The sequence below is a fragment of the Zalophus californianus genome, chromosome 9, assembly GCF_009762305.2.
Source record: "Zalophus californianus isolate mZalCal1 chromosome 9, mZalCal1.pri.v2, whole genome shotgun sequence".
Lineage (NCBI taxonomy): Eukaryota > Metazoa > Chordata > Mammalia > Carnivora > Otariidae > Zalophus > Zalophus californianus.
Genome location: NC_045603.1, coordinates 63,289,699 through 63,317,536, shown reverse-complemented (window position 1 = coordinate 63,317,536; position 27,838 = coordinate 63,289,699). Strand labels below are relative to the sequence as shown.

At 38.9% G+C, this 27,838-nt stretch overlaps 3 protein-coding genes across 3 annotated transcripts in view; 2 read left to right on the top strand and 1 right to left on the bottom strand.

Moving 5' to 3' along the window:
• Positions 1-1,239: 1,239 nt before the first annotated feature.
• On the top strand, positions 1,240-1,825 carry LOC113922823 (40S ribosomal protein S10). Its single transcript, XM_027595145.2, has one exon. The coding sequence runs from the start codon at positions 1,272-1,274 to the stop codon at positions 1,767-1,769; it is 498 nt and encodes a 165-aa protein (XP_027450946.2). The 5' UTR covers positions 1,240-1,271; the 3' UTR covers positions 1,770-1,825.
• Positions 1,826-8,998: 7,173 nt separating this feature from the next.
• LARP4 (La ribonucleoprotein 4) overlaps positions 8,999-27,838 on the top strand; it is a 160,156-nt gene continuing 141,316 nt past the window's right edge. The window contains exon 1 of the mRNA XM_027592771.2: positions 8,999-9,126. The gene's annotated coding sequence lies outside the window, so the exon portion shown is untranslated. The remainder of the gene's footprint in view (positions 9,127-27,838) is intronic.
• FAM186A (family with sequence similarity 186 member A) overlaps positions 22,612-27,838 on the bottom strand; it is a 74,299-nt gene continuing 69,072 nt past the window's right edge. The window contains exon 15 of the mRNA XM_035729319.1: positions 22,612-22,679. Within this exon, the coding sequence (XP_035585212.1) occupies positions 22,658-22,679 (22 nt within the window). The 3' untranslated portion in view covers positions 22,612-22,657. The remainder of the gene's footprint in view (positions 22,680-27,838) is intronic.

The window sequence follows — 27,838 nt, the reverse complement described above, 5'->3', positions numbered from 1 at the left end:
CTAATAAGAGATGAGGAAGGACACTATATCATAATTAAAGGGTCTTTCCAACAAGAAGATCTAATAATTATAAATATTTATGCCCCTAACATGAGAGCAGCCAATTATATAAGCTATTTAATAACAAAATCAAAGAAACACATCAATAATAATACAATAATAGTAGGGGATTTTAACACCCCGCCCCCTCACTGCAATGGATAGATCATCTAAGCAGAAGATCAACAAGGAAATAAGGGCTTTGAATGACACACTGGACCAGATGGATTTCACAGATACATTCAGAACATTTGATCCCAAAGCAACAGAATACACATTCTTCTTGAGTGCACACGGAACATTCTCCAGAATAGATCACATCTTGGGTCACAAATCGGTCTCAGCCATCACCAAAAGTTGGCATCATTCCCTGCATATTTTCAGACCACGATGCTTTGAAACTTGAACTCAATCACAAGAGGAAAGTTGGAAAGAACTCAAATACATGGAGGCTAAAGAACATCCTACTAAAGAATGAATGGGTCAACCAGGAAATTAAAGAAGAATTTAAAAAATTCATGGGAACAAATAAAAATGAACACTGTTCATTTTTATGACATTTTATGAACATTTTAAGAACTGTTCAAAATCTTTGGGATGCAGCAAAGGAGGACCTAAGAGGGAAGTATATAGTACTACAAGCCTTTCTCAAGAAAAGAGAAAGGTCTCAAATACATAACCTAACCCTACACCTAAAGGAGCTGGAGAAAGAACAACAAATAAAGCCTAAACCCTGCAAGAGAAGAGAAATAATAAAGATTAGAGCAGAAATCAATGAAATAGAAACCAAAAGAACAGTAGAACAGATCAACAAAACTAGGAGCTGGTTATTTGAAAGAATTAATAAGATGGATAAACCCTTAGACCTATCAAAAAGAAAAGAGAAAGGACCCAAATAAATAAAATCGAAATGAAAGAGGAGCAATCAAAACCAACACTGAAGAAATACAAACAATTATAAGAACATATTATGAGCAACTATATGCCAACAAATCAGGCAATCTGGAAGAAATGGATGCGTTCCTAGAGATGTATAAACTACCAAAATTGAACCAGAAAGAAATAGAAAACCTGAACAGACCCATAACCACTAAGGAAATTGAAGCAGTAATCAAAAATCTCCCAACAAACAAGAGCCCAGGGCCAGATGGCTTCCCAGGGGAATTCTACCAAACATTTAAAGAATTAATACCTCCTTTCCAGCTCCGGCCCCGGACATAGAAGCTGCCGAGATGTTGATGCCCAAGAAGAACCGAATTGCCATTTATGAACTCCTTTTCAAGGAGGGAGTGATGGTGGCCAAGAAGGATGTCCACATGCCCAAACATCCTGAGCTGGCAGACAAGAATGTGCCCAACCTTCACGTCATGAAAGCCATGCAGTCTCTCAAATCACGAGGGTACGTAAAGGAACAGTTTGCCTGGAGACATTTCTACTGGTACCTTACCAACGAGGGCATCCAGTATCTCCGTGATTACCTCCACCTGCCCCCCGAGATTGTGCCTGCTACTCTGCGCCGCAGCCGCCCTGAGACTGGCCGACCACGGCCCAAAGGTCTGGAGGGAGAGCGACCTGCAAGACTCACACGAGGGGAAGCTGACAGAGACACCTACAGACGAAGCGCTGTGCCCCCTGGTGCCGACAAGAAAGCTGAGGCTGGGGCTGGGTCAGCAACTGAGTTCCAGTTTAGAGGCGGATTTGGTCGCGGACGTGGTCAGCCACCTCAGTAAAGTTGGAGATGTTTTGTGTTGAATAAATTTGTAGCCAGAAAAAAAAAAAAAAAAAAGAATTAATACCTACTCTTTTGAAGGTGTTTCAGAAAATCAAAATGGACAGAAAACTTCCAAACTCTTTCTATGAGGCCAGCATTACCTTGATTCCAAAACCAGACAAAGACCCCATCAAAAAGAATTACAGACCAATATCCCTGATGAACATGGATGCAAAAATTCTCACCAAAATACTAGACAATAAGAACCAACAGTAAGTTAAAAGGATTATTCACCACGACCAAGTGGGATTTATTCCTGGGCTGCAGGGTTAGTTCAACATCTGCAATCAATCAATGTGATACACTACATTAATAAAGGAAAGGATAAGAACCATATGATCCTCTCAATAGATTCAGAAAAAGCATTTGACAAAGTACAGCATCCTTTCTTGATTAAAACACTTCAGAGTATAGGGATAGAGGTTACATACCTCAATATCATAAAAACCATCTATGAAAAACCCACAGTGAATATCGTTCTCAATGGGGAAAAGCTGAGAGCTTTCCCCCTAAGGTCAGGAACACGGCAGGGATGTCCACTATCACCACTGCTATTTAACACAGTACTAGAAGTCCTAGCCTCAGCAATCAGACAACAAAAAGAAATAAAAGGCATTTGAATCAGCAAGGAAGAAGTCAAACTCTTACTCTTTGCAGATGACATGATACTCTATGTGGAAAACCGAAAAAACTCCACCCCAAAATTGCTAGAACTCATATGGGAATTCAGTGAAGTGGCAAGATATAAAATCAATGCACAGAAATCAGTTGCATTCCTATACAGCAACAATGAGACAGAAGAAAAAGAAATTAAGGAGTTGATCCCATTTACAATTGCACCCAAAACCATAAGATACCTAGGAATAAACCTAACCAGAGAGACAAAGGATCTGTACTCAGGAAACTATAGAATACTCATGAAGGAAATTGAAGAAGACAAAAAGAAATGGAAAAACATTCCATGCTCATGGATTGGAAGAACAAATATTGTTAAAATGTCTGTGTTACCTAGAGCAATCTACACAATGCAATCCCTAACAAAATACCATCAACTTTTTTCACAGAACTGGAACAAATAATCCTAAAATTTGTATGGAACCAGAAAAGATCCCAAATAGCCAAAGGAATGTTGAAAAAGAAAACCAAAACTGGTGGCATCACAATTCCAGACTTTAGTTCTATTACAAAGCTGTAATCATCAAGACAGTATGGTACTGGCAAAAAAAAGACACAGAGATCAATGGAACAGAATAGAGAACCCAGAAACGGACCCTCAACTCTATGGTCAACTAATCTTCAACAAATCAGGAAAGAATATCCAATGGAAAAAAGACAGTCTCTTCAACAAATGGTGTTGGGAAAATTGGACAGCCACATGCAGAAGAATAAAACTGGACCATTTCCTCACACCATACACAAAAATAGACTCAAAATGGATGAAAGACCTCAATGTGAGACAGGAATCCATCAAAATCCCAGAGGAGAACACAGGCAGCAACCTCTTCGACCTCAGCTGCAGCAACTTCTTGCTAGACAGGTCTCCAAATGCAAGGGAAACAAAGGTAAAAATGAACCATTGGGACTTCCTCAAGATAAAAAGGTTTTGCACAGCAAAGGAAACAGTCAACAAAACTAAAAGGCAACCCCCAGAATGGGAAAAGATATTTGCAAATGTCTTATCAGATAAAGGGCTAGTATGCAAAGTTTATAAAGAACTTATCAAACTCAACACACAAAGAACAAATAATCCAATCAAGAAATGGGCAAAAGACACGAACAGATATTTCTCCAAAGAAGACATCCAAATGGCCAACAGACACATGAAAAAGTGCCCAACATCACTTGGCATTAGGGAAATACAAATCAAAACCACAATGAGATACCACCTCACACCAGTCAGAATGGCTAAAATTAACAAATCAGGAAACAACAGATGTTGGCAATGATGTGGAGAAAGGGGAACCCTCCTAGACTGTTGGTGGGAATGCAAGCGGGTGCAGCCACTCTGGAAAACAGTATGGAGGTTCCTCAAAAAGTTGAAAATAGAGCTACCCTACAACCCAGCAACTGCCCTGCTAGGGATTTACCCCAAAGATACAAATGTAGTGATCTGAGAGGTACGTGCACCCCAATGTTTATAGCAACAATGTCCACAATAGCCAAACTGTGGAAAGAGCCTAGATGTCCATCGACAGATGAATGGATAAAGAAGATGTGGTATATATAGACAATGGAATATTATGCAGCCATAAAAAATGCAATTTTGCCATTTGCAATGATGTGGATGGAACTAGAGAGTATTATGCTAAGTGCAGTAAGTCAATCAGAGAAAGACAATTATCATATGATCTCACTGATATGTGGAACTTAAGAAACAAAGCAGAGGATCATAGGGGAAGAGAGGAAAAAAATGAAACAAGACAAAACCAGAGAGGGAAGGGCGCCTGGGTGGCTCAGTCATTAAGCGTCTGCCTTCGGCTCAGGTCATGATCCCGGGGTCCTAGTATTGAGCCCCGCATCGGGCTCCCTGCTCGGCGGGAAGCCTGCTTCTCCCTCTCCCACTCCACCTGCTTGTGTTCCCTCTCTTGCTGTGTCTCTCTCTGTCAAATAAATAAATAAAATCTTAAAAACAAAACAAAACCAGAGATGGGGACAAACCATAAGAGACTCTTAATCATAGGAAACAAACAGGGTTGCTGGAGGGGAGGGTGGTGGAGGGATGGGGTAAATAGGTGATGGACATTGTGGAGGGTATGTGTTGTAATGAGCACTGGGTATTATATAAGACTGATGAATCACGGACCTGTACCCCTGAAACAAATAATACATTGTATGGTAATTAATTGGATTTAAATTTTAAATATCAGGAAAAAATAATCAATAAAGGATTCGGGCATAAAGTAAATAAAAGTCATAGTAATATACAATATGGTATTATTGGTACTAATGTGGGTAAATCAATGAAACAGAAAATAGGTCCTTTTCTACCTTTAAGGATTCATTTGATATAAGATTATAGATGACATTTCAGATCACTGGCTGATGAGTTATTCAGTAAGGAGTGTTGGGACAACTGGCTGTTCAAATGGAAAAATAGGAAATACCATCCCTATCTCATATCAAATAAATTCCAGATTTAGTAAAGTTCTCCTGCAGACAGCACCACAAAGCTAACTATAGAAGGATTTGGCGGGGGCGGGGAGGATTTGGAGCTGAGAGAGAATAACTCAGTAGTTGGTATAGTATGCTCTACTTGGTACCAGCTGGTACCAGTACATTCCATTCTCACATGGGTTAGGCATGCCCAACTTCATTTGTTAGTTTTTCTGTCTTGTCCTCTCCAATCCATTCTCTATACCACTAGAGTACGTGCTCTAAGATGAAAATTCTATTCTTATTCCTCAACTTAAAATCTATCCACAGCTTCTCATTCTCAGTATAAAATTTAAAACCCTTAATATGACCTGATGCCTGTATACATCTCTAGCCTCATTTCTTAGTTCTCTACCTTCACTCCCACTTCCCTACGAGGTAGGTCTCAGCACTTGACCTTTAGATTTTTTCTTTTCTTTTTTTTTTTAAGATTTTATTTATTCATTTGACAGAGAGAGAGAGATACAGCGAGAGAGGGAACACAAGCAGGGGGAGCGGCAGGCAGAGGGAGAAGCAGACTACCTGCAGAGCAGGGAGCCCAATGCGGGACTTGATCCCAGGATTCTGGGATCATGATCTGAGCTGAAGGCAGACGCTTAACGACTGAGCCACCCAGGCACCCTGACCTTTAGATTTGCAAGTACACAATGCTCTATATGGCCTCTGAATCTTTGCATGAAAGTCTCTTAAACTGTAATAATTTTTTCTTCCCTTATTTCATTTGATTAATTCCTTTTCCTCATTCACCATCCTGGTGGTCATTCCTTTGGAAATCTTCCTTTCACACCCCTTCTGTAATCTCTCATTACCCTGTAAATGTACCCATTATTATTGAATTTATCAAAAAATACTATAATTGCAAAGTAAAAGAGACAAATACCATATGATTTCACTCATATGTGGAATTTAAGAAACAAGACAGATGAGATTATGGGAGGAGGAAGTGAGAGAGAAGGAAACAAACCCTAAGAGACTTTTAATGACAGAGAACAAACTGAGGTGGGTGGGGGATGGGCTAGATGGGTGATGGGTATTAAGGAGGGCACTTGTGGGGTGCCTGGGTGGCTCAGTCGTTAAGCGTCTGCCTTCAGCTCAGGTCGTGATCCCAGGGTTCTGGGATCGAGCCCCGCATCGGGCTCCCTGCTCAGCTGGGAGTCTGCTTCTCCCCCTCCCACTCCCCCTGCTTGTGTCCCCTCTCTCACTCTTGCTGTCTCTCTTTCAAATAAATAAAAAAAATATTATTAAGGAGGGCGCTTGTTATGATAAGCACTGGGTATTGTATGTAAGTGATGAATCACTTAATTCTCTCCTGAAACCAATATTGTACTGTATATTAACTAGAATTTAAATAAAAATTTTTAAAAATATGGTAATTTCTTATTTATCTCCCTTACTACTTTCTTCCAATCCATGACAGCAGGGATTATCTGATTGTTCACTATTATATCACCAGTGCTTAGCACATGTGTAGATATTCAAATATTTATTGAATGAATTATCTCAAATACAATTTCCTCATTCTTTTTCCCCTTTAACTGCCCATAGTATGGCTTTGAAGTATATACATCTTAATTATTATATACACACACACGCACACACACACATTTTTATGTTTCAAGTTTTTATTTAAATTCTAGTAACATATAGTGTAATATTGGTTTCAGGAGAATTCATTGATTCATCACTTATGTATAACACCCAGTGCTCATCACAACCAGTGCTCTCCTTAATAGCTATCACCCATTTAGGTCATCCCCCACCCACTTCCCCCCTCAGTTTGTTCTCTATAGTTAATAGTCTCTTATGGTTTGTTTCCTTCTCTTTTCTTTCTTTTAAGATTTTATTCATTTATTTGAGAGAGAGAATGAGAGAGATCATGAGATGTGGGAGGGTCAGAGGCAGAAGCAGACTCCCTGCTGAGCAGGGAGCCCAATAAGGGACTCGATCCCAGGACTCCAGGATCATGACCTGAGGCAAAAGCGGTCGCTCAACCAACTGAGCCACCGAGGCACCCCTTTTATTTTTTCTTCTTCCTTCTCATGTTAATCTGTTTTGTTTCTTAAATTCCACGTATGAATGAAATCATATGGTATTTGTCTTATAATTATATTTATTGAAAAAATATTATTTCTAGAAATGTTTTCATGATAGCCGAGTCCAGTAGAACATAGGTGTCAGCAAGCTATTTATGTAAAGGGCCAATTTACAGTAAATATTTTTGGCTCTGTGGGCTGCATTCCGTTTTTGTTGCTTCTCCTTCCTCTTTTTCTTACCTGTAGCATTCTTTAAAATGTAAAAACTAGGGGTTCCTGGGTGGCTCAGTCGTTAAGCGTCTGCCTTTGGCTCAGGTCATGATCCCAGGGTCCTGGGATCCAGCCCCATATTGGGCTCCCTGCTCCGCGGGAAGCCTGCTTCTCCCTCTCCCACTCCCCCTGCTTGTGTTCCTGCTCTCGTTATCTCTGTCAAATAAATACATAAATAAATCTTTAAAAAACAAAATATGTATAATGCTTTCCCAAGGAGTGAGAAAAGGTCAACAAGCTCATCCAGTCTATAACCATATGGGAGTGACCTCATCTCCAAAGCAAACTGTTTATTCAAATCATTTAAATGTGATAAGAAGCTTGTAGTAATTGTGCTCTGGTTCTAAATAGTAATCCACAGAATCTTTACCCTGAAAGTAGTCCCAGATGTGCTCAATCTCCTCTCTCTGGGAGATTTTTTCATTTGATTTATTAGAGAAGTATAGAATTGTTTTAGGGTTGCTTGATTGATTTTGCTCTTTAAGTATTAGAGAATGCCAGGATCTGGTAAACTTTAGTTTGTTTGTTTGCTTTTTTTTTTAAGATTTATTTATTTCAGAGAGTGTGTGAGCAAGGAAGGGGCAGAGGGAGAGAAGCAGATTACCTGCTGAATAAGGAGCCCAATGCAGGTCTCAATCCCAGGGCCCTGAGATAATGATCTGAGCCAAAATCAAGAGTCAAATGCTTAACCGACTGAGCGATCCAGGTGCCCGTAAACCTGAGTTTTTTAATAGAAGGTCAATAGAATTAGAACTATGAACTCCAGTAGCTATTTACCTAGCAGAATTGGAAGCCAGGGCTTTAGTTCAACACTTGTAATTATAAATTGGTACTTGAAATGAAGGTTGACCATGTTTCTTTATCTTGGTATCTATTAGGTAGTTCATTTATTGAACAGGTAAACTAGATAGAAAAGAATGATAAGGTCTTTCATAAGTAGCTTTTATCCTAGTTGGAAATGATCACCACATACATACAAAAAAGACTTAATATTTTATATATATCCTCTTATGCTGTCCTCTGCTTGAGGCTCTTGATCAAGGCAAAGTCCTTTAAACTGAAGCAGGACCAGGTCCAAATCCTTAAATTGCACTGTTCTTAAAAGGTCTTTGTCTTCCAAACAAGTCAGATAATGTTGGAGCATTCCCATTAGTGAGTCATGCTGACCAAACATAGTTTCTGTGTATTTCTTGCTGTAACTTTTTATCTTCCCACTCTTCCTTTCTTACACCTGTTGAATGACTACTGTGAATGCACGACTCAAAAGTTAACAGGTTCTTAAAAAAAAAAGTTAACAGGCCCTGTGGTAGAGTATTTTTGTGATTTAAGAAACTTCTGTTATCTCGGTATTGACAGTAGACTATATATCCAAAAATCAATTTTTTTATTTCGTTAGAAAAACAATCCAAATACTTTTGGTAGGTACATCATCTGTGGTGGTTTTAAAACATAATTGATGAATTCTTTGGTATTCCTCCCTTCAAAAGGTGGAGCTCCTCCCCTTGAACATGGATAGTACTTAGGGACTTGCTTCTAATGAACAGAATGTGGCAAAAATGACAGTGTGGCACTTTTGAGACTAGGTCATAAAAAGGCATTGTGGCTTCATCCTTTCTGTCTCTCTTGGATCATTTGTGATACTCCCTTGAGTATCACATATCTAGAAGCTCTTTGGAGATGTCTGTATGGCCTTTAGCCAAAAACTACGTGCCTGAGCCAATTTGGAAGCAGATCCTCCAGCCACAGTCAAGCCCTCAGATGACTGCAACCCCATCCAACCTCTTGACTGCGACCTCATGAGAGACCTTAAGCCAGAACCATCCAGTCAAGCCAGTACTGAACTCCTGACCCACAGAAATTGTGAGATCATATATGTGTGTTGTTTTAAGCCACTAAATTTTGGAGGTAATTTGTTATGCAGCAATAGATGACTGATATACCATCATGTAATATTTTATAGTAAAACTGATAAACTTTTATCTGTCTTATAAGACTTGTCTTATAAGACTGTCTGTCTTACAGACCAACATTGTTTAGTTTTCCTAATTCTTACTTTTTTTGTTGCTATTATTTCTTGGATTGTCTTGGACTGAGAGAGATGTATGAAAGTCATGCATTTTCTATTTCTCTAATCTTCTGTAGTTACTACTTTACAAAAGTTGTTGCTATATTATTTATTGCACAGATATTCATGACTCATATCTTCATAGTGAATTGTAGCTTTTAGTACTATAAAGTGTCCTTCTTTGTCTCATTTAATACTTTTTTGCTTGAATGTTACCTTGCCTGATATTGCTCTTTTTAAAATTTGCATTTGCCCAATACATCTTTATTCATTCTTTTTTTAAAGATTTTATTTATTTATTTGAGAGAGAGCGAGTGAGAGAGCACATGAGCAGAGGGAGAGGAAGAGGGAGAAGCAGACCTTCCCGCTGAGCAGGGAGCCTGAGGTGGGGCTTGATCCCAGAACCCTGGGATCATGACCTGAGCCAAAGGCAGATGCTTTACTGACTGAGCCACCCAGGCACCCCTTGTTCATTCTTTTATTTTAGGCTCTCTTATGTAGAGTCCAGAGTTGGGTTTCATTTTGTGAGTGAGTGTGAAAATCTTTTAATAAGTGACTTAAGACCACTTATATGTATATATTTATAGAACTGCTGTTTGATCTCAATTATGTCATCTTTATATATCCAAAACAATGCATGGTCTTCCACTGACTATGTGTTCGGTTTCCTTTGCTCTTTGTTATTTTATTTGTGTGTATTTTTCTTTGTATGTGTGTGTATTTTTCTTAGTGATTACAGAAATTTATATTTTTGTTCTAAATTTCCTTTATAGCAATATTCACATAATACCTTGGTCCTCTTTTTCTTTATACATTGACTATTGATTTCCTACTCATTGTAATAATGAAAGAACTTGACAACACTTCCTTCTCTCTCTCTTCTGTGCCCTCTACCATTCAATTTTAGTTAACAGTACTCTTTTTCTTAATGTTGATTCTTGTCCTGAATATGTTTTGGATTACAGTCTGTTGGCTTTAAATGACCGACTTTAACTCTCACTTTTTACCTGTTAGTGAGCTGTTCCACCTGTTTCTCTCTCCCCACTTCACTCATTTTTTTTTGTTATTACTACACTGTCAGAGCACAGAAAATTTATATGCTATTCTTACTCCCGCTTTTGTTTTAGTCTTAGATGTGTAGCTAGGTGTATTCAGTGCATACCACCAGTATCTTTGGTGAAGTTTTCTAGGTCCTCTCTTAATTGGGTACAGTTTGTCCTCAGGAAAGACTCATGAGTATAATAATCCCAGGTGTTTATCATACTGAAAAATTGCTACTTACAGGATGGTTTGTCTGCCTTTAGAAGTCTTTTCCTTTGATTATATTATAAATGTTGCTTTACTGTTTTTTGGCTTTGAAAATAGCTGGGAACTCTGATGTAAACTGAGACTTGATCTTTTTGACAGAAAGCACAGGTAATTTTTTTCCTTTATATTAAAGTGTAATTTTCTAAGATAAATCTGTGTTGACTAATCTGGCTCTTAGTACATCATGTGCTCTTTCAGTATGTACATTCATGTCTTCTTTCCCTCCACCCTTACAAAAGAAATGTTATTGAATTATAGTTGTAAATATTAATTCTATTTTATTATTTTGATTGCCTTTCTCAGTGCATCCAGAAGTATGTATGTTGGATGTTGGGTGTCTGATTTTTATATTATTTTCTCCTCGATTGTTTTCATCTCTTTATTTCATTTTTCTTGGCTTTTCTTATATCCATCCTCTGTGTCCTATATGATACATTGATCCTAGCTATTCTTTGTCATTTTAGGTTGCATTCTCTGGGACACAGTCTGAGACAGATAATTGTGTGCATGAGGTTTATTAGAGATTGTCTTGGGATCAACACTTATGATGCGAAGGAAGGAGGATTGGATAAAAGGAGATGCTGAACTGTAATTAGTGTTATGCTGCTAAATTTTTAATAACCAATTCTCAGAGGGATAAAAAGCTCTAATTTGTAACATTTTCCAGCATATAAATACTTCCATCCTAGCCAATTTTAAGCTACAAACATGACATCACTGAACATGGATCTGGAAAGAAATGCATAGTAACACCCATACAGAAACAATAGTCGTTACCTCAAGGGCATAGATAATAATAAATGTAGTAAAATAATTAGGAAGTGATGAGTATTTGTTACCTTGGTTTTGAGTAGAATTTATTTAATTTTGAGTTTATATAATTTAAATTCTAGTAGTAGCTATGTTTAACAACCTGCTTGCAAAAATTCTTTAAAGATTTATTCATTTATGAGAAAGGGAGAGAGAGCACAAGCAGGGGGAGGGGCAGCAGGAGAGAATGAGAGAAAATCTCAGACTTCCCGCTGAGCATGGAGGCTGACATGGGCTCCATCCCACAACTCTGAGATCATGATCTGAGCCAAAACCAAGAGTTGGATGCTTAACTGACTAAGCCACCCAGGTGCACCCTGCTTGCAAAATTTTTAAAAATGTTAACAGTTGGCTCTCATGGGCCAGTAGGAGCCAACTCCAGATACCATTGACTGTGATCAATCACAACAAAGGTCAAAAGTCTCAGCTCATCCCATGAATTTTGAAATTGGGATGGCCCTTTAGAATCGTCCCACTTGCTTTTGGGGGACAACAATGGAAAGAGTCTTTGGAGCTGCATCCCCCCCCCAAGCCAGAGCTGTCGCGTCCCCTCCTCTTTCGCTTCCTATTGCAAACTATTAATAAAGGCCGTTCCTACCCTAAAAAAAAAAAAAAAGAATTGTCCCGCCTTGAGGCAAGGCCCTCAGATATCTTGGCATGAACAAGTCATGGGATACAGGTAGACATTGGGAAGAGGGTTTGACCTTGGGTGAAGGAATTTTTTTTGGCTAAAGGAAATTCCCAGAGAAGAACTCAGCCACCAACATTCAAGCAACTTGGAGTATGCGTGCTTCAGTCCTGAAGAGGGTATCGGGAGAGGATTCCACAGGACCTTCTACACTTATGTATCTCCTAGTTTAGTCTTGGTTTCTGCTTTGAGACAGCATTTTTTCTGGTATGCTTTCATCTATCAAAACTCGTGATTGTGTGCGTTTTCTTATAGTAACTTTGTGTGGATACTGAATTTTCGTTGTTATTGTTATTCATCCTTGAACATGCTGGATTTTTCTGAGTTAGTTTTTAACAGATGGATCTTTCAAAGGAGAATGGACAGGATTTCAAGGGCCTCCCTGGTTTTTTTTCAGCTCAAGGGCTCCCTCTTCTGTTGCTATAGTGAAAAGCAGTTTTCTTAAGTGGCTTTTTTTACGGTCAGATTTCGGATTCTATTTGTTTTTTCAGTGGGGTACTTATTACCAGTTACTTCTTTTCTTTCTTTTGTTTACCACTGGCTGCTGTCTTCAAGGAACAATGACTACTTTCCAAAGTGCCTGTTTCTCCTGAAGGTGGCACTTTCCCAAAACTGTACCCTTGTTCCTATTGACTTTTCCAAGCCCATATATTTTTACTCCTGTTGCCAGGGCCAGTCTGCCAGATTTCAGGCCAGCTCTCAGCTGTTCCCACTAATGGCTGGGTAATTTCCTTCTGGGAGCAAACCGTTTTTGATGTTACCAGCAAACCCTTGTTGATGTTACGAACACTAAGACTACATATTCTCCACTCTTTTCAAGCAGATTCTGTGACCTTGACACACTTGGGGGGTTCTGGATGGTCTCTACTTTATCTTTCCCAACTTGCATTTAAATTAGGCATTGTAGGGGAGGCTCAGTACGTTAAGTGTCTGCCTTCAGCTTAGGTCATGACCTCAGGGTCCTGGGATCCGGCCCCATGTCAGGCTCTCTGCTCAGTGTGGAGTCAGCTTCTCCCTCTCACTCTCCCTCTGTGCTCTCTCTCTGTCTCTTTCAAATAAATAAATAAAATCTTTAAAAAAAATAAATTAGAGACTAGGATTTTTTCCCCGCATTTTAGTATCAGTTGTAGGAATTTTTATTTGCTTTCTTTTTTCCTGTGTGTACTTTTTAGTAAGAGCTATGGGAAGAGGTGTGGGAATAATACGTACAAAGGTGTGTATTTGTTTTTAATATGTATGAATAATTTTATGCTTTAAATATCCTTCTATTTTTTTCTCTTTTAACTTATGGGATTAAAATCTACCTGTGCACTATATGTACACCTAGTTTGTTGCTTTTAGTTGCTGCATTTCTTCCATAGTCTGCATCCACCCTCTTTCATGTAACTGTTCCTCTGGTTAAAATGCCTGGATTGCTTTTACCTCCTACTATCTTGAAAAAAGTTGGATGAACTTTTGTATATGTTCCCATGATAACCCACATGACATTTTCTTCTAGGACATATACCAAGAGATGGGATCTTGGGATTCCAAGGCACACACACACTTCAATAAATATTTTCATGTTGCTTCCCAGAATGGCTAAGGCAGCTTACACTTCCACATCCTATGCACAAGAGGCCAGTCTCCCCACACATTTTGCCAAGATTTGGTATTATTAAATTTTGCCATCCTGGCAAATAATCCATCAAGTTTTGGCCTTAAGTTTCATTTTGTTTTTGTTTTAATTTCAGCTTTATTGAGATATAATTGAGGGATAAGTTAAAAAGATATTTTCCTACATTTTCTTCCATTAGCTTGATAGTTTTATTTTTTTATTATATCTTTAAGCCATCTGACGTTCTTTGTATTCAGTGTAAGGTAGGGATCTAACTTAATTTTTCTTCACATATCAACATAATTTCTAAGCAATCTGTTCTTTCCTCATGAAGATGGCTTTGCCACCTTTGTGATGCCACCTTTTTCATATGTCAGGTTCTGTGTATCATGGGTCTATTTATGAGCTTTCTGTTTGTTCGTTTATTGGTTTATTTGTTCTCATGTCTCTATCTTGCTGCTGTTGTTTTTTAAAATTTCTATAGTATGCCAGCTCTTAATAGTTGTATTATCATGCCCTTTTTCATTTTCTTTTTCAGAATTGATTCATCTTTTCATGGGCTACTATTCCATATACATTTTAGAATGAGTTTCTCAAGTTTCTAAAAAAGTTCCTGCTAACGTTTTAAAATAAGATTTGAGGGCGCCTGGGTGGCTCAGTCGTTAAGCGTCTGCCTTCGGCTCAGGTCATGATCCCAGGGTCCTGGGATCGAGCCCCACATCGGGCTCCCTGCTCTGCGGGAAGCCTGCTTCTCCCTCTCCCACTCCCCCTGCTTGTGTTCCTGCTCTCACTGTCTCTCACTCTGTCAAATAAATAAATAAAATCTTTAAAAAAATAAAATAAAATAAAATAAGATTTGAACTTATAGATTAATTTTTGAAGAGCTGACATCCTTACTAAGCTAAGCTGTCTTATCTAAGAATGTACTTTATCAATTTTCTCAGATCTTCTTTTATGTCCTTTAATAGAATTTAAAAATTTCAGGGTAAAGGTGTTGTGCCATGTTTGTGAATTAATTGTTAAATATCTTATAATTTTTGGTGCTATTGTGAATGGTATTGCCATTTCTGGTTTATTATTGCTAGTATAGAGAATTAATATTCCTGTGTTTCTGAAGATATTGTAAATATAAATGTGTAACTTTATCAAGTGCTTTCTACTGCAACTCTTGGAATGATTATGCGATTTTTCTCCTTTAATCTATAAATATAGTCAATAACATTGACAGTTTTCTCATGTTAAGCTATTCTTGCGTTCCTGGAAGAATACCTTGGCTGTTGAATTCAGTTGGATAATATTTCTTTTCATTCATTTATTTTTTTATTTATTTAAAGATTTTATTTATTTGAGAGAGAGAGAGAGAAAATGAAAGAGAGAGCACAAGAGGGGGTAGAGTCAGAGGGAGAAGCAGACTCCCCACTGAGCAGGGAGCCCTATGCAGGACTTGATCCCAGGACTCTAGGATCATTACCTGAGCCGAAGGCAGTTGCTTGACTGACTGAGCCACCCAGGTGCTCTCTTTGCATTTATTTTTTAAAATCTATTTTCATCAGTGACATGGTTTATGATTCTCTCTTCTTGTACTATCTGATTTTGGAAAAATCATCAGGCAGCTTTTTCCCTTTTCCTGTTTTCTGGAGCAATTTAATTGATAAAGGTATTATTTTGTCCCTTGAAAGCTTGGTAAAACTCACTGTAAAACCATAAAGCCTAAGGCTTTTTTTTTCTGGGGGAAAGGTTTTCAATTGCTATTCAATATATTTATAGGTATTTGGTCTGTTCATATTTTTAATTTCTTCTGCCAGTTTTTAAATTTTATAGTTTTCCAAAAATCATCTATTTCATCTAAGTTATTTAGTGTATTAGCTTATAATTGACCGTCATATTCTTTTCTTCTTTTTTTAAAGATTTTATTTATTTATTTGAGAGAGAGAGAGCATGAGCAGGGGGAGGGGCAGAGGGAGAGAGAGAGGCAGACTCCCCACTGAAGCAGGGAGCCTAATACGGGGCTCTATCCCAAGACCCCAAGATCAAACGCTCGCTTCGGCAGCACATATACCAAGACCTCAAGATCATGACTTGAGCTGAAGGCAGATGCTTAACCAACTGAGCCACCCAGGCACCCCAGAGATAGTTTTCTATCTCTGTTGTATCTGTAGCTAGTTCTCATAATTTCATTATATGATTTGATTATTTGAATCTTCTTTTCCTAATTAGCTCTTAGAGAGTTGTCCATCCTATTCATCTTTATAAGATGGCAAAAATAAGTCCCAATATAACTGGAATTACAATAAATGTTAATCAGTTAACTCCATCAATGAGAAGGCAGAAACTCAGGTTGGATCTCAGACTGGATTTCAAAATTAAAGTCTAGCAATATATTATCTATTATAAGACACACTTAAAAGATTGTGGACAAGCTATGAAAGAGATATAAGTAGGTATTCCAGGCTAATATGAACAGAAACACCAAAAACAAAACAAAATGAAAAACAGATAGCTATTTTATATAAGATAAATTGAAGCTGCAAATTCAAGGCAAAAAGTATCATCAGGGACTGGGCTAGTGCTGTCAGGAGCTCAGCTGAGTGAAGATATCAAGTGGATAGTTGTGTATATAGGACGAAAATTCAGGGGCAAAGTTTGGAGGAAAGTCGAAGCTGAGATATAAATTTGGAATCATCAGCATATATATAGTATTTAAAGCCATAAGACTGAGTGAGACCATCAACGGAGTATAGACAAGACAAGAGGTCCAAGAAGTAAACTCTGAATTACTCCAACATTTTGGGGTCAGAGAGATGAAAAGGAACCAGCAAAAAAGATGTAGAGGTGGCCAGAAAGTTAGGAGGCAAACCAGGAGAGTATAATGTCCTGGAACCCATGTGAAACAATTATTTCAAAGAAACAGAGTGATCGGTAGTTTAAAATGTTGGCTGATAGGTCAAGTAAGAGGACTGAAAATTGACCATTGGATTTAACAGTCTGAAGGTTGTTGGTGACCTTGCCAGCAGCAAGTTTGATGATGGAGTAGGAACAAAGACCTAATTAGAGTGGGTTCAGGAGAGGAGAGAAATTAGAGACAGTTTACATAACTTTTTTTTTTTTTAAAGATTTTATTTGACAGAGAGAGAGAGACAGCGAGAGAGGGAACACAAGCAGGGGGAGTGGGAGAGGGAGAAGCAGGCTTCCCGCGGAGCAGGGAGCCCGATATGGGGCCTGATCCCAGGACCCTGGGATCATGACCTGAGCTGAAGGCAGACGCTTAACGACTGAGCCACCCAGGCGCCCCCCCCTTTTTTTGGTAAAGACCCTATTTATTAGTTTACATAATTTTTAAAAGGAACTTTGGTATGAAAGGAAGGGGGAGAAATGGGGCAGTAAGTGGTGGAGGAAGTGGGCCTAAGAGAATTGTTTGGTTTTGTGGGGTTTTTTTTCAAAGTTGAGAAAAACAACATCATGTTATAGAGAGGGAAAAAATGATGATACAGAAGGAGATGGGAGAATTGCTGAAGCAATGTCCTTGAATAGAAGAGAAGAGATAGGATCTAGTGTTCAAGGGAGGGGCTGGCATTAGATAAGAGTCAGATACTTTATCCACAGGTAACAAGAAAGAAAGTAGATATGAGAGGGAGATGTGGTGGTAGAAGTATGTGGAGTTAATAATCATTGCTTCCATTTTCTCATTGTAAAAAGGAATGTAGTCATCAGCCAAGAAAAGATGAAAGAGAAGACCTCAGAAATTTGAGGAGATAGGAGAAAATATAAAATTGCTGTCCAGGAAAGTCAGAGTAAATGGATTAGGGAAATACAGTATGTTTGCCAGGCAGCATTATGGGGCCAGTTGAGGTTAATGATTATTTAATGTAAGACTAGTCAGCAAGTTTGAATGTTTTTCTGAAGATACATTCAGCTTCCAGGGTACAGGAATGGAGTAGGCTGAGAAAATTTGGATTTAAGCTGGGCTGTGGTCAACCAAGGAGTACTCTGGAGCAAGAAGAGGAGCAAGTGAGTTTGAGTTGAGCGCATATGCAAGGGACAGATTATCTATCATTTAAAGTAGATTACAAAGGAATTGAGGACATGAAAGGGTGAGGGGCACTATGAAGGTGGTAGCATCAATGAAGTACAAGGTCTCTGTAGAGATCAAAGGATTGTTAGAGTTGGGGTACTAGCTGGGGTGATCTGTAAAGAGGTGATATTTGGAGAATGAGTTATTTGAAACTGGATTATGGAATGGTTGCAGGGGTTTTTTTTTGTTTTATTTTGTTTTTACAATGACAAAGTCAAGGGTATTACTAAATGGCTAGAGGATTAAGTCACCGAAGGAGAACAGATCAAAACATTGCAAGGCCTGGTGTTGGAAAGAACTAAATGAATATTGAAATTGCTAGGGATTATGACAGAAGTACTGGATAGGGTGACAGTAAGCAAGGAGCAGGCAAGAGACTACAACAGAGAAGGCAATGGGCGGTATACAGTGTTATGACAGGAGATTTAAAGTTGAGTATTATTAGAGAGTAGGGAAGAATGATCTAGAAGTAGAATTGAGGAGTGAGGAAGACCCCCACCTCATTTCCAGGCCAACTGATGAGGGGGGTATAGGAGTTAAGATAGACATCATTTTAAGGATGTCCGCCTGGGTGGTTCACTCGGTTAAGCATCCAAGTCTTGGTTTCTGCTCAGGTCATGATCTCAGGGTTGTGAGATTGAGCCGTGCATTGGGCTCTGTGTTGGGCATGGAGTCTGCTTAAGATTCTTTCTTCCTCTCCCTTGGCCCCTCCTCCTGCTCTAAAAAAATAGACATCATTTTAGAGGGCTGCAGGGAGAGCCAGGGGTCAGTTACTATTTTGTATATTTTGAAGTTATATTGTAATAAGCATCTACGTTAATATAGATGCATTATATTTTCTGTATATTACATGTTCTTTATCTATTGTCTCTCCTTGCCCTTAATGATGCTTTTTGCCTTGAATTCTATTTTTGGTCTGATATTAGACATCTGCTTGGCTTTCTTTTGGTTCATAGTTGCCTTTTCCCATCTTTTTGTTCTAACTTGTCCAACCTTTCTTTTAAATGTGTCTCATATAGACATTATACTGCTAGATTTTGTTTTTTAATCCAATCTGAGAATTTTATCTTTTCTTTGGTGTGTTTAACTAATATATTAAATTACTTCTATGTTAGAACTGTTTAAATTTTCTCTTTTGCTTCTTGTTCATTTCCTTGGATAAATCAGTTTTATCTATGGGTTTGAAAGGCATGCATTTTATATTTGTTTTTCATTGGTTATCCCTAACTTGTTAAGGGATTTACTTGTATTTTTTCCCCTAATTTATGAAATTTATCAATACCTATCTGTATCTTCCTCCTTAGTAGGATAAATACGTTAACACATGGACTCTTCCCTATCTCTGGATATTGCATTCTGTGCCCTACTTTGTTATATCTGGGGTGTGTATGTATGTGTATAAAATGCCTTTTTTTAAAAAGATTTTATTTATTGAGAGAGAGAGAGTGAGTGAGAGAGCTCGAGAGCTTGAGAGCTCGAGAGCGCATGGATGGGGGAGGGGCAGAGGGAGAAGCAGCCTTCCCACTGAGCTGGAAGCCCAATGTGGGGCTCGATCCCAGGGCCCTGGGATCATGACCTGAGCTGAAGGTGGATGCTTAACAGACTGAGTCACCCAGGTGCCCCTAAAATGACTTTTTAAAAAAATATTTATTTATTTGAGAGAGAGAGAGCACCAGCAGGAAGACGGGCAGAGGGTGTGGGAGAGAGAAAACCCCAAGCCAACTCCCCACTGAGGGCAGAGCCTTATGTGGGACTCAATCCCAGGACCTGAGATCATGACCTGAGCTGAAATCAAGAGTCAGCAGGTTAACCGACTGAGCCACCCAGGAGCCCCCTGCTTTTTTTTTTTTTTTTAAGATTTATTCATCCATTCCAGAGAGAGAGGAAGAGAGAGCACAAGTCGGAGGAGGGGCAGAGAGAAAGGGAGAGAGAAAATTTCAAGCAGACTCCCTGCTGAGCATGGAGCCCAATGCAGGGCTCAATCCCATAGCCCGAGATCACAACCTGAGCTGAAAACAAGAGTCTGACAGTTAACTGACTGAGCCACCCAGATAATATTTTTTTTATTTTTAGACAATAAACTTCAGGAAGTTATTTTCTCATCTTATATTTTATAGCATTTCCTAAAATTTTTGATAGATTACTTCCTCCAGGAATATTTTCATAGGGTCTTTATGATGATCTGCTGAGACCTTGAAGGTCTGAGAATATATTTATTGTACCTTCACATTTAATTGATAGTTCAGCTGAATATAAAATTTTAGAGTCAAAGTTTCTGTTTTTAGGGATGCCTGGGTGGCTCAGTTGGTTAAGTGTCTGCCTTTGGCTCAGGTCATGATCCCAGAGTCCTGGGATTGAGTCCTACATCAGGCTCCTTGCTCAGCAGGGAGCCTGCTTCTCCCTCTGCCTGCCACTCCCCCTGCTTGTGCTCTCAGTCTCTCTCTCTCTCTCTCTCTCTCTCTCTCTCAGACAAATAAATAAATAAATAAAATCTTTAAAAAGTTTCCATTTTTAATATTTTGAAAATATTTCTTCATTGCTTTCTTGTTCCTAATGTTGCTCTTGAGAAGTCTGACACATTCTGATTGATTTTCTTTATTGGTGAGCTGCTCTTCTTAGAAAGGTTTTACAATTTTCTCTTTGCCTTTGGAGTTCTTAAATTTCATTAAAATATCAGTAAGTATTCATTTTCCCATATCAACCCTATTTATCACCCCGTATACCCTTTCAGTATCAATCTTTCTTTGGAAGTCCTCACTTTTTTTCATGTATCATCTTCCCTCCATTTACTTTTTTCTCTCCTGTTAGCACTCCTATTATAGAAATGCTGATATTTCTATGTCTAGCCTCTATATTTCTTAATTTTTATATTTTTCATCTCTAATTCCTTCTCAATGTCTTCTGGAAACTTTTTTTTTTAAGATTTTATTTATTTGACAGAGAGAGCACAAGCAGAGGGAGAGAGAGGGAGAAGCAGGTTCCCTGCTGGGCAAGGAGCCTGATGTGGGACTCAGATCCTGGGATCATGACCTGGGCTGAAGGCAGCCGCTTAACCGACTTAGCCACCCAGGTGTCCCTTCTGGAAACATTTCTTGACCTGATCTTGGGCTCTGTCCATTTTGCTGTTTATGTCATCTAATGAGTTTATTTCAACAGTGTTTTGAATATTCAGTAATCCTACCTGTTTCTTTATAATTGTGTCTGCTTCATTATCAGTATCCTCTTTAGGGACATTTATTTGGCATGTATTCTATTAATTCTTGTCATCTAGAGTAGGTTATTTAGTTTATTGCCTTTCTAATTTTCTAGTTATTTTTCCCTGTGAAGTCATTTTCCCTCATGGGTATCAATTATCAGTCATCTTGGTAGGTAATGGATGGAGAAAGGAGTGGGAGGAATCAAAACCTAAGCCTTAGCTGTGCCACCCCTGGTGAGCAGTGTTCCGACTTTGAACATCCTCATTCTCATCAGGAGGCTTTGCCCTTTAGCGAACCTCCCTGTATCTTACCCTAGGCTTTTTCTTTTCTAAGAATGTATCATCTAGTCCTCTGGATGAAAAGAAGGTCTGTGGGTTGGGTGAGGTAGGAGGAAGTCCTTTGATGCTTATTGGTTAAGTCAGCGTTTACTGTGCTTGTTTTACTCTACATCCCAATACTGTTCCCCTATGAATCTGCTTTCCACTCTTGTGGTAGGGCTGATAGGGAAGGCGGTGATCTGAGTCTGGGCAATGTTGAGGGGTAGAGCCCAACTCAAAATTTCTCTGCAAATTCACTCCCCCTGTTTGGAGCCTGGCTTTCCTCTGTACAGGGCTACTATTTCCCTTCTTTACCAAATCACAATCACCTTCTGACCCTGCAGGGGTTTCTGCTGGTTTTCTTCTCTCTCTCTTTTTTTTTTTAATTTTTTTTAAAAGATTTTATCCATTTATTTGACAGAGAGAGACACAGTGAGAGAAGGAACACAAGCAGGGGGAGTGGGAGAGGGAGAAGCAGGCTTCCCGCGGAGCAGGGAGCCCGATGCGGGGCTCGATCCCAGGACCCTGGGATCATGGCCTGAGCCGAAGGCAGACGCTTAACGACTGAGCCACCCAGGCGCCCCTCTTTTTTTTTTAAAGATTTTATTTATTTATTTGACAGAAAGAGAGCACAAGTAGGCAGAGTGGTAGGGAGAGGGAGAAGCAGGCTCTCTGCTGAGCAGGGAGAGAGACATGGGGCTTGATCCCAGGACCCTGGGATCACGACCTGAGTCAAAGGCAGCCACTTAGCTGACTGAACCACCCAGGCACCCCTCTCTCTCTCTTTTTTTTAATATCCATTCATTTCTTATTTCTGAGGCATCTTTGGGTTTAGGTTCTGGGAGGTAGACTGTGCCACTTTGCCATCATGTCAGTGGCCATATTATGTCCCTTTTATGACAGCCTACCACAGTGTTTGTTGTTTTGTGTTTCTAATAATCTAGAGCAAACAATATTCTTTCTTGAGTGCTCATATTAATAGTCTGGAAATGAAGATGTTTAACCTAGAGAACAATAGGCAGAATGTAAAAGCACAGCATAGGCAAAGCAGTTGGGGGTGCCTGGGTGACTCAGTTGGTTAAGCATCTAGCTTTTGGCTTTGGCTGGGGTCTTGGTCTTGGGGTCCTGGGATAGAGTCCTGTATCAGGCTCCCTGCTCAGTGGGGAGTCTTCCTCTCCCTCTGCCTCTCTTCCTGCTCATGCCCTCTCTCTCTCAAATAAATAAATAGAATCTTAAAAAAAAATAGGCAAAGCAATGCATATACATGAAAGAGCAAAATAGGAATTTTACTGCAACACTGAAATTTACTTTCAACATGCTTGTGTTTAATTTTACAGTCACTTGGGAATCTTCTTAAACCTGGAAACAAGACAAGAAAATTAATCTTATTACAAATTGCGCTTAAACACATTTGTAGGAATATAAATGATTCATATGGAAAATAAGAGTGCCTCCAGAACTCACAAAGTTAAACTAGTAAAATTGATGTGTAATCTCTATTTATAAAAATCACCTTATTAAGGCAGAATATCTCCCAGGAAGAGCAGGGCTTGGCAATAGCTTATTATTTATTAGACAGTCTTCTTAAACCTAATGTTAGAACATGACCAAATATTGACAATGGTTATTTCTGGTCACGGACTTCTCTGTATTTTTCAAATTTTCTATGATGAACATGCCTTACTTTTGTAATTGGAAAAAAATTAATATTATTTTAATGGAATTTTCATGGGGAAATCACCATATAAGTATACAAACTTATGCAAGGATATTTGCTGCAGCATTGTTTGTAATATTGAAAAATGTGAAACTTCTATCAGTAGGACAGTTCAATAAATTGTGATAGAACTATACAATGAATATCATGCCGTCAATAAAAATGATGATGTAAGTCTATATTACCATAGAAAAATTTTAAAGATGTACTGTCAAGTGAAATACTTAAGCAGGTTAAAAAACATGTTCCATAGGAGCACAGTTTTGCAACCAAAAAGCAAGTGCACAGAAATCTTTTGAAAAATACATGCAAGAAGTTGCTACTCCATCCTAACAACATGTAAAAAGTTGAACAAACTGAAAACTAGCAACTTCTTAGATCCTTCAGAGAAGGGAGGCCACAGGACAAACCATTGCTCCCCAGATTGGAGAGATAGACAGGCGATACAGAGAATCACAGCTTCCTGGAACAGAAACCCAGGAGCAGACACTTCTGCAGGAACCAGTGCCTGGTAGAAAACTTACACTTTTTTTTTTTTTTTTAATTTTATTTATTTGAGAGAGAGCACAAGCAGGGGGGAGAGAGAGGGAGAAGGAGGCCCCCTGCTGAGCAGGGAACCCAATGGGGGCTCGATCCCAGGACTCTGGGATCATGACCTGAGCCAAAGGCAGATGCTCAACCAAATGAGCCACCCAAGTGCCCTGAAAACTTACACTTTAATTGATGAATTGCAGGAGGCTCAGTATGAACAAGTCTGAGAGTTCAAAACTCCAGGGGTCCCAGTCAAAGGGATCTCTAGATCAGGTCCTCATAGTGAAGACTGGAGAAAAATTCCCTCATGTTTCTCTCAGGAGAAAGGGGAAAGTAACCATTTTGAAAAATACCAGACCATACTGTTCTTCTTAAGTTCTGCCCTCAAGAGAAACTGTTTTACCAAAGTCTAACCTATGGGGGTTTCATTAGGGCCTGACTTATTTGAAAGAAGGTAAATACCTCAACTCTAGCCTTCTATGTGACAGAAGAGAAATACCCGATTCCAGCTTCCTCTAGCCATCTTGTGCCACCAAAGGTGGGAGTGGGGGATATTGAGAAGCACTGGTGAAGTTCACAGACTAGATGCATATGCTCTTCAAAAGACTTGAGACCTTATCATAGGACTATACAATGTTTCCCCTTCTCCCATACCTTACACCACACCATTAAAGGCTTATTTGCCAGAGTTCCTTTCACCTAGTACATCATGTCTGGATTTTAACAAGAATTACAAGCATACCAAAAGGCAGAAAACATAGTTTGAGGAGACTGAACAAGCATCAGAACCAGAGTCAGATATGGTAGGGATGTTGGAATTATCATACTGGGAATTTAAAATGACTATGATTAATAGGCTTAGGACTTTGATGGAAAAAGTGGACAACATAAAGGAACAGATAAATAATGTAAGTGGAGAGATGGATATTCTAAGAAACAAACAAAAAGAAATGCTAGAGATCAAGAACACTAACAAATGAAGAATGCCTTTGATGGCCTCATTATTAGACTGGCTATGGCTAAGAAAGAATCTCTGAGCTTGAGGATATGGTAATAGAAACTTCCAAAACTGAAAAGCAAAGAAAAAAAAAAGGCTGAAGAAAACAAATATCCAAGAACTGCAGAAAATGGAATTATAAAATCTCAATTAAAACTACAAAATACAGAAAAAGTGTGAAAGACAAAAGAACAAGGGCAGTAAATAGAAAACAATAACAAATATGGTAGATATTAATCCAAATATATCAATAATCACCTTAAACGATAATGATCTAAGTACACCAATTAAAAGTGATTATCGGAGTGTATCCAAAACCAAGACCTAAATATATGTTGTCTACAAGAAACTGACTTTATATATAAAGAGGGGTGTCTGGGTGGCTCAGTCATTTAAGTGTCTGACTTTTGTTTTTGACTCAGGTCATGGTGTTGTGAGTTGTGGGATGGAGCCCCGAAGCAGGCTCCATGCTCAGTGCAGAGTCTACTTAAAGATTCTCTCCTCTGCCCCACCCTCCATCTATGTGCTCTTTCTCTCTCTCTCTCTCATAAATAAATAAAATCTTAAAAATAAATAAATATAGAGACACGTAGAATAAATGGATAGGAAAAAAATACCATGATAACACTAATCAAAAGAAAGGAGTAGTTATATTAATTTCAGACAGAGTAGGCTTCAGAGCAGGGAAAGTTATCAGGGATAAAGAAGGGTATCTAATAATGATAAAGGGGTCAATACTCCAAGATGACATAATAATCCTTAATGTTTTGTCTAACGATAGAGCATCAAACTACAGGAGGCAAAAACTGATAGAACTGCAAGGAGAAACAGGTGAATCCTCTGTTATAGTTGGAGACTTTAACACTCAATAGGAAGTGGACAGATACAGCAGGCAGAAAATTATTAAGGATATAGTTAAATTCAACAGCACCATCAATCAACTGGATATAATTGACATCTCTGGACTACTTTATCCAACAATAGCAGGTTACAGGGGTGCCTGGGTGGCTCAGTCAGTTAAGCGTGTGCCTTTGGCTCAGGTCATGATCCCAGGGTCCTGGGATTGAGTCCTGCATTGTGCTCCTTGCTTAGCAGGGAGCCTGCTTCTCCCTCTGCCTGCTGCTCCCCCTGCTCGTGCTCTCCCTCTCTGTCCCTGTCTCTTTCTCTCTCAAGTGAATAAATAAAAAAATCTTAAAAAAAATAGCAGGTTACACATTCTTTTCAAGCTCACATGACTATAGGTAGCCCTGGTGTATTGTAATCACCTGCTAATCACTGTAATCCCTGACTAAGAATGGTTGCAAATAAGGCCGTTTATTGCTCACTTAACAAAAGCCTAGAGAGGCAGGTATACTCAGGGTTGTTCTAGCAATTTGATGTGGATCAAGGGCAGGGTTTTATTTATTTTCCTTCTCTGTATTCCTGGTGTATTGTCTTATTATCCTGTGGTTATCACCTCAGGATTACCAAAGATTGCAGTAGCTCCAAGCAGTAATTCCAGGCCGGAAGAGAAATTTTAGTTCCAGTCACCTCTGTTGGAAATAGGAAGAAGGGGAACTGAGCAATAGGGGGAGGTATTGTTTATTTTAGTTTTGTTTTTGTTTTTGTTTTAGGAGATAAACGAAGCAATATGCTATTGGCCCTGGATCTTTACATATATTTTTTCCTTCTGCCTGGCATCTATGATCTCCTAAACCCTTCCCACATATTGTATCTCAGTGCCTAGTTGTAGTACCTGGTACATACTAAGTAGTCAGTAAATATTTTTGAAAGGAAAGCAGGCAGAGCAAAAGTAGAGTCAGTTCAACAAAACTAATCTCTAAAACATATTGTCTAAAATCAGGGCAGGTAAGTAATGAGGCAATCACAATATAGAATGGTAAGTGCTAGGATACTGTTAATTACAAGATACTGTGGGAGCATATAGGGAGGCGTTAGCTCAGAATAATTGAGATCTAAAGGATGGTAGAAATAACTAAACCCAGAAGGAAAGAAAGTCTCTTGGTTTATACTTTAACTTCCATAAAGTAAAACAAATATAATCCTTTTTGAGGGAGGAAGACCTTGAAGAGATTCTAGTGGGGAAAAAAAGGGGAGGATGGCAAATAGTAATTGATCATATAGTGCCCATTATTACTAATTTAAGATGTCTTAAGACTGCATATTTTCTGTTTCTATTTTTAGTGAAAAAATAGCAAAAATCCAAGACTTCAGTTCTCCTATTTTCTATAATGTCTTAATTTTTTCACTGTTTTTACCATCTCCTACTCTGAAAGTTTTCAGGCATCTAACTATACAAGTTGGAAACTCCTAATACATATTTTGTATGTAGTAGCACATGAAAACGTTTTGACAAGCACAATGGAAAGGTTGCCAGATTAAATACAGGATGCCTGGTTAAATTTGAATGTTAGATAAACAACAAATAAGTTTTTAGTATAAGTATAAAATTGCATGGACCATAGTTATGCTAAATCACTTCTGTTTTTTAAAAAAAATACTTTATTTGAGTGAGAGAGAGAGCACGTGCACATGTGCATGAGTTGGGGGAGGGGCCGAGGGACAAGCAGACTCCCTGCCAAGTGGGGACCCCAACACGGGGCTTGGTCCCAGGACCCTGAAATCATGACCTGAGCTGAAGTTAGATGCCTAACTGACTGAGCCACCCAGGTGCCCCTAAATCATTTTTGTTTATCTGCAATTCAGATTTACCTGGGTGTCCTATATTTTTATTTGCTAAATCTGGAAACCCTAACAATAGATACCAGATTTCAAAGAGGAGTGCTAAACTGGGATTTACAAAGTAATTGACTCTTTTTTTAAAAGATTTTATTTATTTATTTGACAGAGGGAGAGATAGTGAGAGAAAGTACAAGTGGGAAAGAGTGGGAGAAGCAGGCTACCTGCAAGCAGGGAGCCCAATGCGGGGCTCGATCCCAGGACCCTGGGATCATGACCAGAGTTGAAGGCAATTGCTTAACGGACTGATCCACCCAGGTGCCCACAAAGTAATTGACTCTTAATCTTTTAACTCATTCTCAGAGTATGAAATGGTCAAGGAGAAGATTTTAAGAGCACTCCTATCCTTTCTCTACCCTAAGAATTTACCACAGGCCCCTGCATTTTGGAGGCCCATAGAATGGGGCCTGATTCAATCCCTAAAAAAGGCTAACGCAGTGATTGATTGGCTAGCTGCACTAACAGTAGAAACAAAGAAGAGGCTGCTGCTGCATTGGGATAAGCTTTCAACCTCAGAGTTTACCGGGACAAAGT

Bases quoted from the DNA above. Each gene is read 5' to 3' on its own strand.
- LOC113922823 (XM_027595145.2), top strand. From the start codon at position 1,272: ATGTTGATGCCCAAGAAGAACCGAATTGCCATTTATGAACTCCTTTTC.